The sequence below is a fragment of the Oncorhynchus mykiss genome, chromosome 8, assembly GCF_013265735.2.
Source record: "Oncorhynchus mykiss isolate Arlee chromosome 8, USDA_OmykA_1.1, whole genome shotgun sequence".
Lineage (NCBI taxonomy): Eukaryota > Metazoa > Chordata > Actinopteri > Salmoniformes > Salmonidae > Oncorhynchus > Oncorhynchus mykiss.
Genome location: NC_048572.1, coordinates 57259305 through 57278296, shown reverse-complemented (window position 1 = coordinate 57278296; position 18992 = coordinate 57259305). Strand labels below are relative to the sequence as shown.

Genomic DNA, 18992 nt, shown 5'->3' with positions numbered 1-18992 from the left:
ACTTAGGCTCTGTGTGTAGTTAATCCGACCCTCTCTGCCTAATCAATCGCCATTCTACCTGCTGTTGTTGTGCTAGCTGATTAGCTGTTGTTGTCTCACCTACTGTTTTAGCTAGCTCTCCCAATTCAACACCTGTGATTACTGTATGCCTTGCTGTATGTCTCTCTCAAATTTCAATATGCCTTGTATACTGTTGTGCAGGTTAGTTATCATTGTTTTAGTTTACAATGGAGCCCCTAGTTCCACTCTTTATACCCCTGATACCTCCTTTGTCCCACCCCCCACACATGCGGTGACCTCACCCATTACAACCAGCATGTCCAGAGATACAACCTCTCTCATCATCACCCAGTGCCTGGGCTTACCTCCGCTGTACCCGCACCCCACCATACCCCTGTCTGCGCATTATGCCCTGAATATATTCTACCATGCCCAGAAACCTGCTCCTCTTATTCTCTGTCCCCAACGCCCTAGGCGACCAGTTTTGATAGCCTTCAGCCGCACCCTCATACTACTCCTTCTCTGTTCCGCGGGTGATGTGGAGGTAAACCCAGGCCCTGCATGTCCCCAGGCACCCTCATTTGTTGACTTCTGTGATCGAAAAAGCCTTGGTTTCATGCATGTCAACATCAGAAGCCTCCTCCCTAAGTGTGTCTTACTCACTGCTCTAGCACACTCTGCTAACCCTGATGTCCTTGCCGTGTCTGAATCCTGGCTCAGGAAGGCCACCAAAAATTCTGAGATTTCCATACCCAACTATAACATCTTCCGTCAAGATAGAACTGCCAAAGGGGGAGGAGTTGCAGTCTACTGCAGAGATAGCCTGCAAAGTAATGTCATACTCTCCAGGTCCATACCCAAACAGTTCGAACTACTAATTTTGAAAATTACTCTCTCCAGAAATAAGTCTCTCACTGTTGCCGCCTGCTACCGACCCCCCTCAGCTCCCAGCTGTGCCCTGGACACCATTTGTGAATTGATCGCCCCCCATCTAGCTTCAGAGTTTGTTCTGTTAGGTGACCTAAACTGGGATATGCTTAACACCCCGGCAGTCCTACAATCTAAGCTAGATGCCCTCAATCTCACTCAAATCATCAAGGAACCCACCAGGTACAACCCTAACTCTGTAAACAAGGGCACCCTCATTGACGTCATCCTGACCAACTGGCCCTCCAAATACACCTCCGCTGTCTACAACCAGGATCTCAGCGATCACTGCCTCATTGCCTGTATCCGCTACGGAGCCGCAGTCAAACGACCACCCCTCATCACTGTCAAACGCTCCCTAAAACACTTCTGTGAGCAGGCCTTTCTAATCGACCTGGCCCGGGTATCCTGGAAGGACATTGACCTCATCCCGTCAGTTGAGGATGCCTGGTCTTTCTTTAAAAGTAACTTCCTCACCATTTTAGATAAGCATGCTCCGTTCAAAAAATGCAGAACTAAGAACAGATATAGCCCCTGGTTCACTGCCCTCGACCAGCACAAAAACATCCTGTGGCGGACTGCGCTAACATCGAATAGTCCCCGCGATATGCAACTGTTCAGGGAAGTCAGGAACCAATACACACAGTCAGTCAGGAAAGCTAAAGCCAACTTCTTCAGGCAGAAGTTTGCATCCTGTAGCTCCAACTCCAAAAAGTTCTGGGACACTGTGAAGTCCATGGAGAACAAGAGCACCTCCTCCCAGCTGCCCACTGCACTGAGACTAGGTAACATGGTCACCACCGATAAATCCATGATTATCGAAAACTTCAACAAGCATTTCTCAACGGCTGGCCATGCCTTCCGCCTGGCTACTCCAACCTCGGACAACAGCTCCCCCCCCCCCCCCCCCCCCCCGCAGCTACTCGCCCAAGCCTCTCCAGGTTCTCCTTTACCCAAATCCAGATAGCAGATGTCCTGAAAGAGCTGCAAAACCTGGACCCGTACAAATCAGCTGGGCTGGACAATCTGGACCCTCTATTCCTGAAACTATCCGCCGCCATTGTCGCAACCCCTATTACCAGCCTGTTCAACCTCTCTTTCATATCGTCTGAGATCCCCAAGGATTGGAAAGCTGCCGCAGTCATCCCCCTCTTCAAAGGGGGCGACACCCTGGACCCAAACTGTTAGACCTATATCCATCCTGCCCTGCCTATCTAAGGTCTTCGAAAGCCAAGTCAACAAACAGGTCACTGACCATCTTGAATCCCACCGTACCTTCTCCGCTGTGCAATCTGGTTTCCGAGCCGGTCACGGGTGTACCTCAGCCACGCTCAAGGTACTAAACGATATCATAACCGCCATCGATAAAAGACAGTACTGTGCAGCCGTCTTCATAGACCTTGCCAAGGCTTTCGACTCTGTCAATCACCGTATTCTTATCGGCAGACTCAGTAGCCTCGGTTTTTCGGATGACTGCCTTGCCTGGTTCACCAATTACTTTGCAGACAGAGTTCAGTGTGTCAAATCGGAGGGCATGCTGTCCGGTCCTCTGGCAGTCTCTATGGGGGTGCCACAGGGTTCAATTCTCGGGCCGACTCTTTTCTCTGTATATATCAATGATGTTTCTCATGCTGCGGGCGATTCCCTGATCCACCTCTACGCAGACGACACCATTCTATATACTTCCGGCCCGTCCTTGGACACTGTGCTATCTAACCTCCAAACGAGCTTCAATGCCATACAGCACTCCTTCCGTGGCCTCCAACTGCTCTTAAACGCTAGTAAAACCAAATGCATGCTTTTCAACCGTTCGCTGCCTGCACCCGCACGCCTGACCAGCATCACCACCCTGGATGGTTCCGACCTTGAATATGTGGACATCTATAAGTACCTAGGTGTCTGGCTAGACTCTAAACTCTCCTTCCAGACCCATATCAAACATCTCCAATCGAAAATCAAATCAAGAGTCGGCTTTCTATTCCGCAACAAAGCCTCCTTCACTCACGCCGCCAAACTTACCCTAGTAAAACTGACTATCCTACCGATCCTCGACTTCGGCGACGTCATCTACAAAATTGCTTCCAACACTCTACTCAGCAAACTGGATGCAGTTTATCACAGTGCCATCCGTTTTGTCACTAAAGCACCTTATACCACCCACCACTGCGACTTGTATGCTCTAGTCGGCTGGCCCTCGCTACATATTCGTCGCCAGACCCACTGGCTCCAGGTCATCTACAAGTCCATGCTAGGTAAAGCTCCACCTTATCTCAGTTCACTGGTTACGATGGCAACACCCATCCGTAGCACGCGCTCCAGCAGGTGTATCTCACTGATCATCCCTAAAGCCAACACCTCATTTGGCCGCCTTTCGTTCCAGTTCTCTGCTGCCTGTGACTGGAACGAATTGCAAAAATCGCTGAAGTTGGAGACTTTTATCTCCCTCACCAACTTCAAACATCTGCTATCTGAGCAGCTAACCGATCGCTGCAGCTGTACATAGTCTATTGGTAAATAGCCCACCCATTTTCACCTACCTCATCCCCATACTGTTTTTATTTATTTATTTTTATTTTTCTGCTCTTTTGCACACCAATATCTCTACCTGTACATAACCATCTGATCATTTATCACTCCAGTGTTAATCTGCATAATTGTAATTATTTGCCTACCTTCTCATGCCTTTTGCACACAATGTATATATAGACTCCCCTTTTTTCTACTGTGTTATTGACTTGTTAATTGTTTACTCCATGTGTAACTCTGTGTTGTCTGTTCACACTGCTATGCCTTATCTTGGCCAGGTCGCAGTTGCAAATGAGAACTTGTTCTCAACTAGCCTACCTGGTTAAATAAAGGTAAAAAATAAAAATAAAAAAAATAAAAAAATAGGTGTCCAAACTTTTGACTGCTGCTGTATGTGTAACTATTAACCCCAACCTGTTCAACTAATTTTGGAGTACTTCCCCTAGATCAGAATGTTACCACGCATCAGGCAAATGCAACAGCAGTTGCCTCACTGCTAGCTCTCTGCCTTGTCGTCTTTTTCTGGTAATCTGAAATGCCAACTTCCTTTGTGCAGTGGGTTAAGGAGGTGATGTCATCTCTGCCTCTAGAAAAGGTTTGGTGCACTTTGCTTGGGCGCCCTACAAAAGTCATGTCTGATCTAGTGGCCGTATTGTGATACAGGTTTTTTTCTTCTCCATTTTAAATTTTTTTGTTTTTACTTTTCTGTGATATCTTTGTATGATGCCTTGGTGGGTGGAGTAATAAGGGGTTGGGATTGTTGTGCTGTTTTCTTCCTGTTCAACTCAAAGCACCAGTGGGAAAAAGTTAGTGTAGAACCCTTTTATGGGTCACTAGTAGGGGTGGGAAATATTTGGGGAGTCCTCAATCTGATAATTATTTTGTACTGTTAATAACTAGGTAATTCCAGACTGTAAAGTTGCTGTCCTAATTTAAAATAGTTGCATTCTCATGAAATAATCTTAGTATGTTGAAAAAATAAGGCTTATATGGAACCCAAACCGGCTGCGCTATCGTGCATAAGTTTTTATTTTAAAATATCAAAACAAACTGAACCAATGCCATTAATTTGGGGACAGGTCAAAGCATTAAACACGTATGGCAATTTAGCTAGTTAGCTTGCACTTGCTAGCTAATTTGTCCTATTTAGCTAGCTTGCTGTTTTTAGCTAATTTGTCCTGGGATATAACATTGAGTTGTTTTTTGACCTGCGATGCACAAGGTCCTCTACTCCGACAATTAATCCACAAATAAAATTGTCAACCGACTCCTTTTTTTCATCTTTGAACTTATATGGTGATTGGCATCTACACTTTCATAGTATTGCCACAACAACTGGCAAAAGTTAGGCTTTCAATCATCCATTTGGGTATAACCAATGAGGAGATGGTACCTGCTTCTGTAAACCAACGAGGAGATGGGAGAGGCAGGACTTGCAGCGTTATCTGCGTCAGAAATAGGAATAACTTCTAATTTAGCCCTTTGCGACGCAGATGCTCGTTGGGGCGCGCCAGCAGTGTGGGTACAATAATTGAATAACATGTATTCCTACATTTATTTTGCGACGCTCGCAACGTTGCGAGCGGTGTAGTCAGGGTATTAGTTGATTAATTTAAGTAATTTTAAACATATTGATACAGCTTAACTGCTAAAACTGCAGTTTGGATTTGTAAAGTTCAAATTGATAGTCATGTCACTGTCAAATTTCACTATTTTGATTTAATCGTATATCGGCCCAATCCATGTCTAGTCCACGCGGGTTATCTATTCTTTAAGTCGGCCACGGTTGCTGAGCTGATGGATACTGGCTCCATGAACTTTCTTCTATATAGCAAGCAGAACCAATCATGCTCTAAAGAGTCACCCACGTAAATATCACTATAGGCCTGAGGAAACTATTGCTGCTTGGTCTGACGGTATCGGTGTTCTGTGTCTCCCGCTCCTAGCGACATCCAGAGCAGGCGGCATCAACTTTTCCAACCGAACGACACCATGCCTTTTTCATCAGTCAAGGAGGCAGCAGAGCAAAGTCTGTGGAGACGACTCTGATTCATCATTTTCCCTTCTGCCAAAGAAATTATGTGGGAAACATTGGATTACCAAGCTACCTGGAATATTATGAATGTATCTGCCTGCCTTGTACCTACAGAGTTGGAAAATATTGCTTTGCATTTTGGCGGTGCCAGATATATTTATTTTGTTATAAAAGTGCATTAGGAAGGCCATAAGCTTCACCTGCACGAGTTGAAGGCTACAAGTATGGATTCCATTCTTCAGTAGCATTTCGTCCATTATGATCCCATTTGGAGAATGGACGAGTTTAAAAAGCCCATAGATTTAATTAGCAGATGCTAGCTAACTGGACCTGTTTGACAGAGTTAATGTTTACAAATGTGGGCTTCTCCCATGACTGCTGGAGCTGGCACGTTTATCACTTCACTTCAGCTCCCTCTAGTCTGTTTTGTTTTCAAGGGGATAGACTGAAAGACGAATTCAAGAGTACTTTTGAATAAGAAAAGGTGTCCTTGGAGTCATTCTGCCTTTTCAATTTCAGCTGTTGTAGGAATTCTGCACCTGGTTACCTCCTGGCTAACACAGTGGATGTTATTTTTGGTTGGCATCAACAAACTGTAAAAAAAATAATAATAAAGTAACTTAGTCAAAGGCCTTATTCTTTGGGGCTGTTGGATCACCAACTTATCCCCCAGTGATGGTAAGGCCCATTTTAGGATATCCAGCCCTGTCCCTCAAGTGCTTGAACTCAAAGACTCAAGCTACCTCCTTCCCACCCTTTCTCAAAACCACAAAAAACATTGGTTGATTGACATCTAGGGTATTTTACACCCTTAGGCCACAGGCCTGTTTTAAGTGTCAAATTGGCATCAGAATTGAACAACCGACATGGTAAAGAAATATTCTGGATTGAAATTAAACTGACCCTAACACTGATTTGCACAGGGCTGAAAGACAGGTGGTCCCAGGGGTTTCTAACCGTAGCCTGTGAGCAGTGGTCTGCTAGTTGCAAGGAATTGACAAACCCCAGATGGTGGTTCTCCATCACCTGTGACAATACAGTTGACTGTTTCTAATGCCATTGTTGTCCATATTTTATGCTTCCTTCAAGGAATACTGAAAAATTAAGGACCATATTTGTAGCATCGCGATGGCGTCGTTCACCCTGGAGGTGTTGTGGTGAAGGACCACAGCCACTCGGCAGCAGTGGCCGCCCTCTGCTCTGCTCCTTCAGGGAGTATTTAGCTCAGAGAGAGAGCACTTTGGCTGCCAGAATAACCGGCACATCACTCTTCCCCTCCGAGAGATGAAACCCAATACCGTCCGTATCGTATTCTGCACTGCTGCTGTCACATTAGCAATGCAGTGAGTGTGTGCGTGCACCAGGCCCATTGTCATTCATGTGATTGATTATCGAGGAAGCTGGGCAAGAGGAGACGTTTATCCATTAAAGCAGCAGTCCAAGCCCTCTCTCGCCTCTCTCTATTTCTATGGCCAGCCTGTCTTCTGCACACCTCTGTTTGGGGATGGGCATAAACGCATTCTCTGTGACCTTGGTGATGTTTGGCATGCACCATGCACCCAATCTGTCTCTTCGCTTGTTTACAGGAAATTTGCATTTGACAGCCGCAGTTGTGGTTTCCTAAAGTTTTTTTTTTATTTGGTCTCTGAGCGATCTGCAGGCCTCCCAGATAAAACGAGCACGGTACAAACGGGACCTCATCTTTCATTCGTCTGAATTTCCTTTCTTTCTCTACTCTCTTTAGTGAAAATACTTGCGCACACTCCAACCAGCTCAGACAAGGGGGATGTTTTCGAAGACTCCTTCGGCAAGAGCTGTGGCATATTGCAGTAAATTTGCTTATGTCCATAAATGCACCCCCCCCCCATTTTTTTGAAGTATGGATATAATTTATTCGTGTCATAATGCCTTCGCCCCATCTGCTACTGGGACTGCGGGCAGCTGGAAGCCCCAAACAGCTGCCAACGTGTTTCCTGTCAGCCCAGTTCTACTGGGGATAGAGAGCAGGGGAGAGGAGAGCTACTTCTGTCTCTACAGGAATAGAGGCTAGACTAGAATTACCAAGTCCCTCTCTCTTTAGGAATAAAGGCTAGATTAGACCTAGCCCCAGACTCTTTAGCAATAGAATTCAGATTAGAGCCAACAGCCTGGATAAATTGCATATATTGTCTCTAAGGTTGTTGTAGATGTGCTCTTTCTCTATAGACCTATAGATTTAGATTTAGTTGATTTGTCTCCATGCTGAACTAAAGAATAAATACAATTTGTATTTGTCACATGGTTCGTAAGCAACGGGTGTAAACTAACAGTGCGACTCTTTATTACGGGCCCTTCCCAAAATGCAGAGGGGTAAAAATTGGAAAATAAGACAAGGAATAATTTACACAATGAGTAACGATAACTAGGCTATATACATACACAGGGTACCAGTACGGAGTCGATGTGCTGGGGTTTGAGGTAATTGAAATAGATGTGTACATATAGTGGGGGTTAGTGCTGAGCGATTTAGCCGGAATTAAACTAATTGGTCAACGTCGGTTCAATTACACTGAACAAAGGCATAAACGCAACATGTAAAATGTTGCTGGAAAAAAGTTCCCAGAAATGTTCCATAAGCACAAATAGCTTGTTTCTTTCAAATGTTGTGGACAAATTTGTTCACATCCCTGTTAATGAGCATTTCTCCTTTGCCAAGATAATCCATCCACCTATATCAAGAAGCTGATTAAACAGCATGATCATTATACACCTTGTGCACCTTGTGCTGTGGACAATAAAAGGCCACTAACATGTGCAGTTTTGTCATACAACACAATGCCACAGATGTCTCAAGTTTTGAGGGAGCGTGCAATTGGCATTCTGACTACAGGAATGTCCACCAGAGCTGTTGCCAGAGAATTGAATGTACCATAAGCCGCCTCAAGTCATTTTAGGGAATTTGGCAGTATGTCCAACCGGCCTCACACCCGCAGACCACTTGTATGGTCTCGTGTGGACGAGCGATTTGCTGATGTCAACGTTGTGAACCGAGGGCCCCATGGTGCGGTTATGGTATGGGCAGGCATAAACTATGAACAAGCGCAATTGCGTTTTATCAATGGCAATTTGAATGCACTTAGATACCGTGACGGGATCCTGAGGCCCATTGTCATGCCATTCATCCGTCGCCATCACCTCATGTTTCAGCATAATGCTTAGCCCCATGTCGCATGGATCTGTACAGTTCCAGGAAGCTGAAATTGTCCCAATTGTTTTCATAGCCTTCATACTCACCAGAAATGTCACCCATTGTGCATGTTTGGTATGCTCTGGATCAACATGTACGACAGCGGGTTCCAGTTCTTGCCAATATCCAGCAACTTCGCACCGCCATTGAATATGGGTGGGATAGCATTCAACAGTCCACAATCAACAGCCTTATATGCAGATGTCGCACTACCTTTTTAAGTATCGGTGACCAACAGATGTATATCTGTATACCCAGTCGTGAAATCCATTGATTAGGGCCTAATGAACTTATTTCAAATGACTGCTTCCTTAAATGAACTAACTCAGTCAAATCCTTGAAATTGTTGCATTTATATTTTTGTTCAGTATATCTTTTTTTTTCTTTCTGTGATCTCAATGTGCACATTGCACAATTTCTTTTGAGATGCATCACATCCCGCCTGAACTGTGGGACGTAGTTTCCAACAAGCCAATTTTCTACCTAGTTTAGTGCATTCAATGTGGTAATTAACTACAATGACCATAATCCATTGCGCATCTACTTGTCCGGTCTGTTTTTATTTTACGCCTCCTACGGAAGAGAGAAGAATGCATGATCATGAGGGTATTGCGATCAATTTGTATTAAACTGTCAAAGTATGCCTGCCTGCCTTTGAAGAACTAGAAAGTAGTGTCAGGCCACATAGGCAGCAGCTCGATGAGTTGTCTTGGCATGAAATAATAGTCATCAAATAAAACAAATGTAATATACACAACTGGAATATTTTATTAAAGTCATGTGAAATAATAATTGGTAAGCAGTCACTAGCATCATGGGACTTTTATTCATGTTTTATTCTGTTAATGCATTCAACCCAAATAATCTAACTGAACCAACCTCAAAAAGCTAATCGCTCAGCACTAGTGGGGATCAAGAGGATAGATAATAAATAGTAGCAGCAGCATATGTTAGTATACAAAGAGGTAGCTAGCTGTTGGGCTAACTATTTAGAAGTCTTATGGCTTGGGGGTAGAAGCTTTAAGAAAAGTATTAAGCTAGCAATAGCCGTACTGGGATAGAGGTAATGACTACGGTGGGGAACGGCAGGTGTAATGGTTGGGGCAACTTGTGGAAGACATCTTTTTGTTCACGTCTTTTACAAAAACTGTTTCAACCCTAAAGAGTCGTTATGTGATCAGCATTTTTGTTTTCCGCTGCTGCTGAAAATATTTACTGATCTTATTCCGTCTCTTCTCCTGGCAGCATTCCCCTTCAGATCCATCATCCGTGACGACAGCTTCCGACAGGACATCCGCCTCTGGGGCGAACCTCCAGCCAGCCTACCGTGACCAGCAGCCCACGGACACAGAGCAGAAGCCAAAAAAGAAGAAGAAGAAGAAAGCCAACGTGATTGAGAAGGGTGGAGAGGGGGAGAAGGGTGGCGAGGGGGAGAAGAAGCAGAAGAAGAAGAAGAAGAAGAAAGGAGTTATGGAGGAAGGTGACGAGGAGAGGAAGCCGGACGTCGGGGGCAGCTGCGGGGCTGAGGTTGACCCTCTGACAGGCGCCCTGGAGGAATCGCCGGCGGCGGATAAGAAGACCAAGAAGAAACCAAAGGACAAGGAGCCTAAAGAACCCAAGCCACCCAAGACTCCGAAAATGCCCAAGACCCCCAAAGAGCCCAAGGAGAAGAAGGCCAGGAGCACCACCCCTAAGGCCAAGATGCCCAAGAAGCACAGGTAGGTTACATCTGCATTACCTGATCTGAATGTAGGCTACATCACTCTAGTAGAGGCTTAACTATTAATAGCAGCACTACATTTAGATGATAGGCTACATCTATGCAAGGCACATACCTCTACATAAGCTGCTCTCTAACTACTGTTATTGAACGCCTTGCTGATTTCAGTCTGTGTTCAGGTCAGTATTTATGCTTTTAGTACTTAGTTGGATAAACCTTGCTCTTCAATCACGTGACCAGTCAGTGGGAAACACTGGTCACGACCCTTTGTGAACACCCAGGTGGACGAGGAGTGACGTCCGGTGTCTTGGCACATGTCGGGAAGGGGCACTGGTTGGTTATGTGATCATTCGACTCGGTGAACTAGCTATGCCGCTGGTGTGGTGGAGTGTCCATGGGTTTGTGAGTGTACATTGTGAATTGTGAAGCAGCCATCTATTGACGTTAGCGGCAGCAGTAGTAGCACACCAAGTTGCTGCCAAACCAAGCTGAGAGCTTTGGAGCGTTGGCTTACACAGCGATGGGAACCTTCCATCCTCATGCTTTAGTGGGAACATGTTGGTTGGCCTTTAGCATTCAGTCATGACCTAACAAAATCTCCAGTCAACTTAACCTATGAGGTAGAAATTGCGTGAACCTGAGTGATTCAACTAGGGCTGGAGATGGATGGAGGAGTTCCTTCATGTTACCTGGTCTGTCCATCTCAACACCATGTCTCAGACGCTGTTGGCTTCTCTCTCCCTCTCTCTTCTCTCTGTCTATCACACGGCTTCAGGAACCCTTAGCATGCTAAAGACCCCGTGTCTCGGTCTACCTCCTCTCTCTCTCTCTTTCCTCTCGCTCTCTGCCTCCTTGGGTGGAAATGCAAAGCAGGTGGGCAGAGCCAGTGAGCGATCTGGCCTTTTCATTGTGGAGGTAGTAACATGAGCTGCCTGAGGAATGTGTCAGCAGAGCCCCCCCACCCCTCCTTCCTCTATCCCGCTGCCCTTATCCCCCTCTCTTCCCCTACTCCGCAGTACTGTCACTCCTCCTGCCGCTTGGCCCCTTTCATCCAGAGGAAGAGGGAGGGGCTAGAGCCGCCAGTCAGCCCCCGCATCTGCGGCCCAGCACCGGAGCAGGGGTCAGCAGAGGGGGAGGTGTGTGTGTGTGTGTGTGTGTGTGAGAGGAAGCGAGCGGTTGGGGGAAGGAAAAAAGATTCATGTCTGGCTGTGTGGTAGAGGGAAGTGAGTGTTTCTGTTTGTGTGTGTGTGCTCCTAGAGGGGGAGGAGGTAATCTTGTGGCGTAAAATGGCCGCTAATGGTAATCAAGGCCATGCGGCCTCATTTAGCCACCAAGCCTGACTCCAGCACCGGAAGGAAGCCCTGCAAAAAGGCTTTTGTCTCTGGGAGCTAAATGAGCTCCAATCAATTGGGGCCAACTCCCTTCTCCACTAGTGTTGCACGGTATACCTAAATGTACAGATGTTTTCGATACTAGAACATGAAAAACAGGTTGGTACTAGAATTTGTTCTTTCAAAGGTACTTCTTTCAAATGTCTCACGTCATAGACTCAATCCTGTCAAGCCATATGTCTAGTAATTTGTTGATCTTCTCACGGCGCTAGTAGCAAGCTAGCCAGGCTACTTGCATATGCAGCCGACACAGTGCAAGCCACTTTTGAGAAGCAAACGAGAGGAGAGGGCAAATGCCGACAGCATTGGCTTCTAACGAACATACCTCCACACCCGCAGCTTGTTGACAAAACTGGCTCCAAAAGTGAACTATGGGAATACTTTGCTTACACAACCGATGAGGGCAAGCCTCCCGAAACAACTGCGAAAGGTGTTAAAAGCAGTGCAGTGCAAGGGAGGTTTAGTTGCAAAACGACAAAAAAATTACAATATGATTACATCCCAAAAGTCATGTGAAATGCACTCACACCTTACATATATTGCTGTCATAGTTAACGTTAGTCCGACTTCGTGTTTGTCTGGGCTTTCTACCATTAGACAGCCAACTGCACTGGGTGGGGCATTGCACCCTGGGAGTTGAAATACACTCTGGGAATCGTAGTGTGCCGTGTAAAGTCCATTGTATTTGTGTGACGTCTAGACTACAACAATATAGATGCTTCAGAAATTAACTTAAGTGTTTGTCGTTTTGGAATTAAACTGTTCATTTAATACATAACATTATTTGTGACAGCTAAATCATTTAATCTTAAGTGTAATGAATGTCATTTGACCTAATATTATGGTCATAGATGAGCAAATTAACCCCGCGATATATCAAATTACATTTTAAAACACTTTAGATGTAATTGTACAATTATTCTCATATGGTATGGTAAGTTTCTTATTTAATATGGTGTTTAATTTTTTTAAATAAATTGAAAATAGAATAGAAATGTTATTTTGTTATTTTTGTTATACTAGTTATCAACATTGTTAAAAATAAATAAAATAAAGCCCAGTGGTTATTCAGTAACTTTAGCCAATACTCATTAGTTTTTTTTGCTGTGGTATGGTTTTGGTGTTATCATTTTATTATTGAGTATCTTGGTACTAAACCTTGTATCAGTCAGTCTGGTATTGTGAGAGCACCATTCTTCATAACCTTCCTCCATTTTGTGATGGCTTGGCCAATGGGTTAATTTAGCATGATAATGGTGGCAGCTCATTCACTCAACCTCCACCCTGTAATGGTGGACTAAACATTCTCCCAGTCTTCAGGCAGAAGTTTTCTACTCTGTCCAGATCAGAGATCAGACCTCCTCCACCCCAACCCTGGCCTCAACCATGAGGTGGGAGCAATAGAACTGATCCTAGATCTGTCTGCCCAGACCGACACTGTCTAACTTGGTCTTGGCCAATGGCCATTTCATCTGTCCACAGAGGGTTGCTCTCTGAGCACACAGAGGGAACCTCCATGTCTGAATTTCTCTGGTCTAAAGTGGCTTTCTCAACCTTTAGTTGCACTTTTTGATAAACACCCTAAAAATCCTATGTGTTTTGATACACTGGTTAGGTTAAGTACCTTTCATGATAGGATAGGCGAAAGCCATATCTGAATAAGTCATGGGTACAGCTGAAACTGAGCAGACCTCTCCTTTTGCACTGTGTAGAGATACTCAGTTTGGCTCGAGTCCATGTGCTCATTTTCTGTCCCCTGCTTCCCTAGCCATCATCACTGACATGGATGGAGTGAGGGGCTTCAGGAGAGAGTGAGCCAGTGGCTGGCAGGCAGAAGGCTGTCTTTTGACCTTGTGTTTCTGTGCTCGGTCATCCTGGGAGAGAGCGGCGCTATTAATAGCTACACCCTCTCCTGCGTCGTTGCTCCTCTCGCTGCCACACCCGTGTGTGTGCAACATGGGATGTGTGTGCTGGCAGATTTGTTTGCTGTACACACAGCCGTCAGGAAGAGGGAAGCACACGTGCAGCACATCACATTGAGCGTGTTTGTGGCTCTCCCTTAATACAAACAGACTGTGTTAACCCTCGAAACGTGTGATACCACAACGTCTCCTTCATACTGAAAGGACAGAAGGGCCTTCCTCACTCTCTCAACACACAGGACCATTTATCTTAATCTGCTGCCTACTCGCTCTGCATCGAGGCACCTCCCCTTCCAAGCCAGTCACATGACTGAGAACCTTCCCTTATTAATGTCTCCATAGAGTTATTGCCGGCGCTCTGCTGAAGCCGTGTGCGTGTGTGGGTACTCCTGTGTGCATTCATTGGCCTTTGCAAGTATGCTAAAGCTGTGTGTGTGTGTGGGCCCGGGGAGAAAGTGTCAGGGGGTCCAGCTGTGTATGACTCATCTCACCAGCGAACGGCAGGTGTCCTATAACTCTCCCTCCCTCCCTCCTCCGACCTTCTCCTCACTCTATTCCCTCTCCTCCTCCCGTCTCCTCGCTGTCAGCATGGACCATCACACGCACACACACTGAGCAAAGTCACACACACACCACTGCTGGAGGACCACATGCCTAAATGCCATTCAGTACACCCCAGAGACCAGATTCATTTCAGTGGTGCAGTTGGAACAAATCCTGCTTGTTAATGCAGTTACAACACCATCATGGCAGACTGGTATTTTGGTACTACACACGCCATCTTATGAAACGTCATGTTTTGTTGCCCTTGTGCTGTATCTATAACAGCGTTGGTTAGCGGTGTTAGCCCTCTGTGTTTCTGCCTCACTACCTCCCTCCTCCCCTGGGTGCATACACACATAGCCCCAGAGCCCTTCCTTGAACCCTGCCCACAATACCTTGTGACTGGAGGATGAGATGGAGTAGGAGACTGATGGGGGGGGGGGGGGGGGGGGGGGAGTGAAGGAGATGGGGAGATGGTCGTGAAAATTGAGTGAATGAGACGATGAGTGGTGAGGGAAGGACTGGAGACTTGATGGAGGGGTAGAAAGACGGAAGCAGGAGAAGAGATTGAAAGGCCGACCAAAGGGAGAAGAGAGGGAAGGGGAAAAGAGAGATTGAAAGAAGGGATGATGAAACTGGTCACTAAGATGGCCCGGTAGAATGAGAAAGGAAGATGGCGTCTGAGGGTAAATGATGGACTTCGGAGGAGCTGGCCCAGAAGAATGAGTGGAGAATGGACAGAGGGAAAATAGAGTAAATTTGTGGACGATTGGGAGGGGGAAAGAGATGGGGAAGCTTATGGGCAATTCAACAGTTATGTACGTATGACACAGATTTTTCACTTTTAAAATGTAGTTTAACGAAGCATAAAACTCTATGCACAAGGACTACTTAAACAATTTACACAGGAACACATTTACTTGAACAGTGCAGATGCAAAATTTGGTAACAGAATGACAGCATTCTGTTAACAAATTTTGCATCTGCGCCGGTCAAGTAAATGTGTTCTTGCTACATTTTCTGTGTAAATTCTTAAGTTGTATTTCGTCATAGAGTTGGATGGTTTGTTCAACTTTGAAATCAAATGGTTTTGTTTGGCTTACATTTTAAATAGAAAAATTGGAGTCTCAGTATAATTACCCTTCTAAACAATTACCCTTCTAAACAAGATGAGAGAAAGGGGGAGAAGCAAGGGAGGGGAGGCCACGGTGGAGGGGAGGCCACGGTGGAGGGGAGGCCACGGTGGAGGGGAGGCCACGGAGGAGGAGAGGCCGGGGAGGCCAAGGTAGGAGATGGAGAGGCCGGGGAGGGGAAGAGAAAGCAAGGAGAAGCTTTAGAGGAGAGGCGTGATCGAGGGAAAGAAGAAAAGGAGAAGAGAGAGGGAGACTGACTGAGTAGAGCAGATGGCTCCAGCCGGTGGCGTCCAGCCAAAGGAACAGGTGCGGGTCATGTGACCGCCGGTTACCAGGGTGATGTGATTGCTCTTGGCGTGCAAATGAAAGGAGAGGGGGGCCCTAGAGGGGAGGGAGGGAGAGAAAGGCAAGAGGGGGGTTGACTGCCCACCCCCTGGGCTTTGTGTAATCTGTGGCAGCCGCGGAGCTCTGTGTGTGTGTGTGTGTAGTACACACAGTGGAAAGAGAGGAGACAACACCCCTTCTCTCCCTCCCTCCCTTCTCTCCCCCTCTTCTCTTTCATGTTTTAACCCTCTGTCCTCCAGCCTCGAGGAAAGGACCTCAAACTGTTAATTCAAAACATGGCCTCTCCAAGATGGTTACTTACTAGAAATCCCAGATGACAGCCATCTTCTTGTGTATCGAACATCAACTTTGAAACCACCGGTTCATCTGCTGAGTTCTCCTTGTTGTGTACAGGGTGATTTGTTGATTGTTCCAACGGTCATGAAAATGGTATCCTAAGGTTCTTATGCTATGGTAACAGCCTTGATATTGGGAGCAGATTATGATAAGAGGTTGTCCCTCATGTTGTGAAGGTAATTATACTTTTGCCATTGTTGACTTTAGACTATCAGAGACCCAGATGACCGAAAGCTGGCGGCAATGTCTTTTTATGTGCAATACACAGTGGTGGTGACAGGAGATGGGGTTCAGACTCACTCATCTTTGTCTTTATTATCCATCTCCTCTCACTCATCTCTTCATTTAATTCTTCTCATTATCCCCCCTTCCTCTCCTGTCGCTCTCTTTCATCCTTCTCCTCATCCCTCTTCATCCCTTCTTCCTCCAGCACTAAGAAGGTGGAGGCAGCAGAGGGCAGTGGCAGCAGTGTGAAGGAGACCAAGAGGAAGAGAGAACCGTCAGTGTCGGTCAACTCCGATGTGGAGAAGTCACCCCCACCTCCCTCTGATGAGGAGGATGACGACGGTGTCCAGGTACACACACACACACACACAGTAACGTCAGTTGTTCATACAGAGTAACATCAGTGGTACAGTACAGACAGACAAACGCACACTTTCCAACAATGTCAACCCTGTTAGAAGCTACCAAATAACCCCCATGCTAATTTATTGACTTCATTCTGGTCTTAATATGGATTTAATAATACAGCCGTATGGATGATGGCTGAACAAAAGGGGCCAGATTAAGTCTTATGTATGCATCCCAAGTGGGACCCTATATCCTAGATGGGCCCTGATCTACCGGGCGTTCAGCCACAGGCCCTGGTGTTAAATTATTAACTTCATCTGGTCCCGGTGTTTTTCAGGAGTGAATACAATAAAAAATATCTTAATGTGAGATGCTCACTCAAACATAAACACACTACCCTGCTCTGAGCCAGGCAAATGGGAGCTGTTAGCTGCAAAGGACTTCACCAACCCATACATCCAGGTGACCAGCTGTCTGACACTGAGGCATTGTCCAATTTCCACCACTCTTAAACAGTAGGCACGGCCTGACAGATGTAATACCATGATTGCAGCCGGCACGATTTAGCCCGTTAGGAGCGCAGAAGAGAGGGCCTGCCCTGCGCTACAGTGTGGCTGGGTACCTCGGTTCGACCGGGCTTGCGGATTGTTGAAGCTACAATTTCCACCCTGGTTTTATTTTGTCAATCTCGTTTCTATTATGGTTATTCTGTTTTTGGGATTGTCGGGCTAGCGCAGTACTGTAAAGTACAATTGTTCACTTATCACCTTCCTCTCTCCCTCGTCCTTCTCTCTGACCTCTCCCATCTCTATAGAAGCGTCGCTCCAGTCGTCAGGTGAAGAGAAAGCGCTACACCGAGGAACTGGAATTCAGGATCTCGGATGAAGACCATGATGGAGACTCCCCGGCTCCCAAGTCCCCCTCCAACAACTCTGAACAGCAGGTCAGCACCAACGGAGAGGCAGAGCGAGGTGCTCTGGCGTGTGTATGTCAGACTGAGAGCCAAAGTGTGTCAGATCATCTCTCTGTTTCGTCTGCGGATAGATTTGTGCTCCCTGCCCTCCATTACTTAGGCCTGCTAACGTTGTTCCATCTGTGTGACTGTAGGAGGTGGTGGAGACGGAGGGGCCTGTGGTGGAGAAGATCATGGCCATGCGCATGGGGAAGAAAGAGGTGAGGCTCGTGCGCACTCACAGCTGCGTCTCTGGAGAGAAAATGGGTACCGGCACCCCTGCACAGGCGTCATCTTAACAACCGCTGCTCGACCAGCTCTAAACAGATTATACTCGCGCTCATCCTCCCTCCTAGACAGCCGCTTCATAGACCAGTCTAGCGGGGGTGTGGAATGAAGCCGGTTAGAGTTGTGTGGACTTGGGTCTCTGGACTTGTGGGTTGGACTAGTAATTTGATTAGACCAGACGTTCGCAACCCTGGAGTTGACATGAGCCTTGAGTCTCTTTTGCATTAAAGTCTAGATACTTCCATTGTGACTGTATCCCTTGTTGGCAGTGAAGGGGCTACGCTGTACTCCTGCAGTAGTGGCAGTGTAGGGAATTGAAGTATAAGGCTGTCTAGCGCTTTGTGTTCCCCCAAGACCGGCTGGTTTTATGTGGTACATTACACTCCAGACAGGGTGTGTGTGTGTGAGGGAGTTGTGTGTGTCTGTCTGTCTTCGGGGTGTGTGTTTCTTCATTCCATTTCAAAAGCTGCTCCAAAACAAAGCTTAGTTCACCTCTGCCAAAAACAATACGAACACTCGTGCAGGCTGGCTGGCGGCTGGGACTCGAAGTAAGGCAGCTGCGAATGGGTTACCCCCCCACCTTGCAAGCACGCACACACTCTGCCTGAGGAAATGCTAGTTTGGCGTCTGTCGTAGCGCTGTGGTTTTGGCAGGAAGCCAGGCCTCGGGTCAGCTCTCTGTGAATGGAACCGTGTGCGTGTAGTGTGGCTGTGTGTGCATAGAAGTGATTCATGAGTCATCCTCAGCACCACACAGTAGAGATGGTTGGTCTTTAATGGGGGTGGTGGGCTATTGTCAGTTCTCTTCTCCACTACAGTACAGAGAACTCTGTACCGAGATACAATTGTTAGACTTTACTAAAGCGAATTACGCTCAAGGACAAACTTTGCATCTTAACCCAAAAGTCACATTCCTATCTCCCAACTGTAATCCACAACCGCTGACACAGATATTTACGTCTGGGTTGTTTTTTCACAGGTGGAATCGGGAGAGGAAATGGAAGTAGAAGAATTCTATGTGAAGTTCAAGAGTTTGTGAGTGACCAAAGTACCGACACACTACGATACAGGGGCCT

The 18992-nt window shown here is 46.4% G+C and overlaps 1 protein-coding gene across 3 annotated transcripts in view; it reads left to right on the top strand.

Annotated features, from left to right (window-relative positions):
- Positions 1 to 18992, top strand: part of chd7 (chromodomain helicase DNA binding protein 7) — an 81519-nt gene that overhangs the window by 27280 nt on the left and 35247 nt on the right. For all 3 annotated transcript variants that reach the window (XM_036985767.1, XM_036985768.1, XM_036985766.1), the window contains exons 3-7: positions 9960 to 10432; positions 16535 to 16679; positions 17492 to 17620; positions 17785 to 17850; positions 18896 to 18951. In XM_036985767.1, coding sequence (XP_036841662.1) covers positions 9960 to 10432; positions 16535 to 16679; positions 17492 to 17620; positions 17785 to 17850; positions 18896 to 18951 — 869 coding nt within the window. The remainder of the gene's footprint in view (positions 1 to 9959; positions 10433 to 16534; positions 16680 to 17491; positions 17621 to 17784; positions 17851 to 18895; positions 18952 to 18992) is intronic.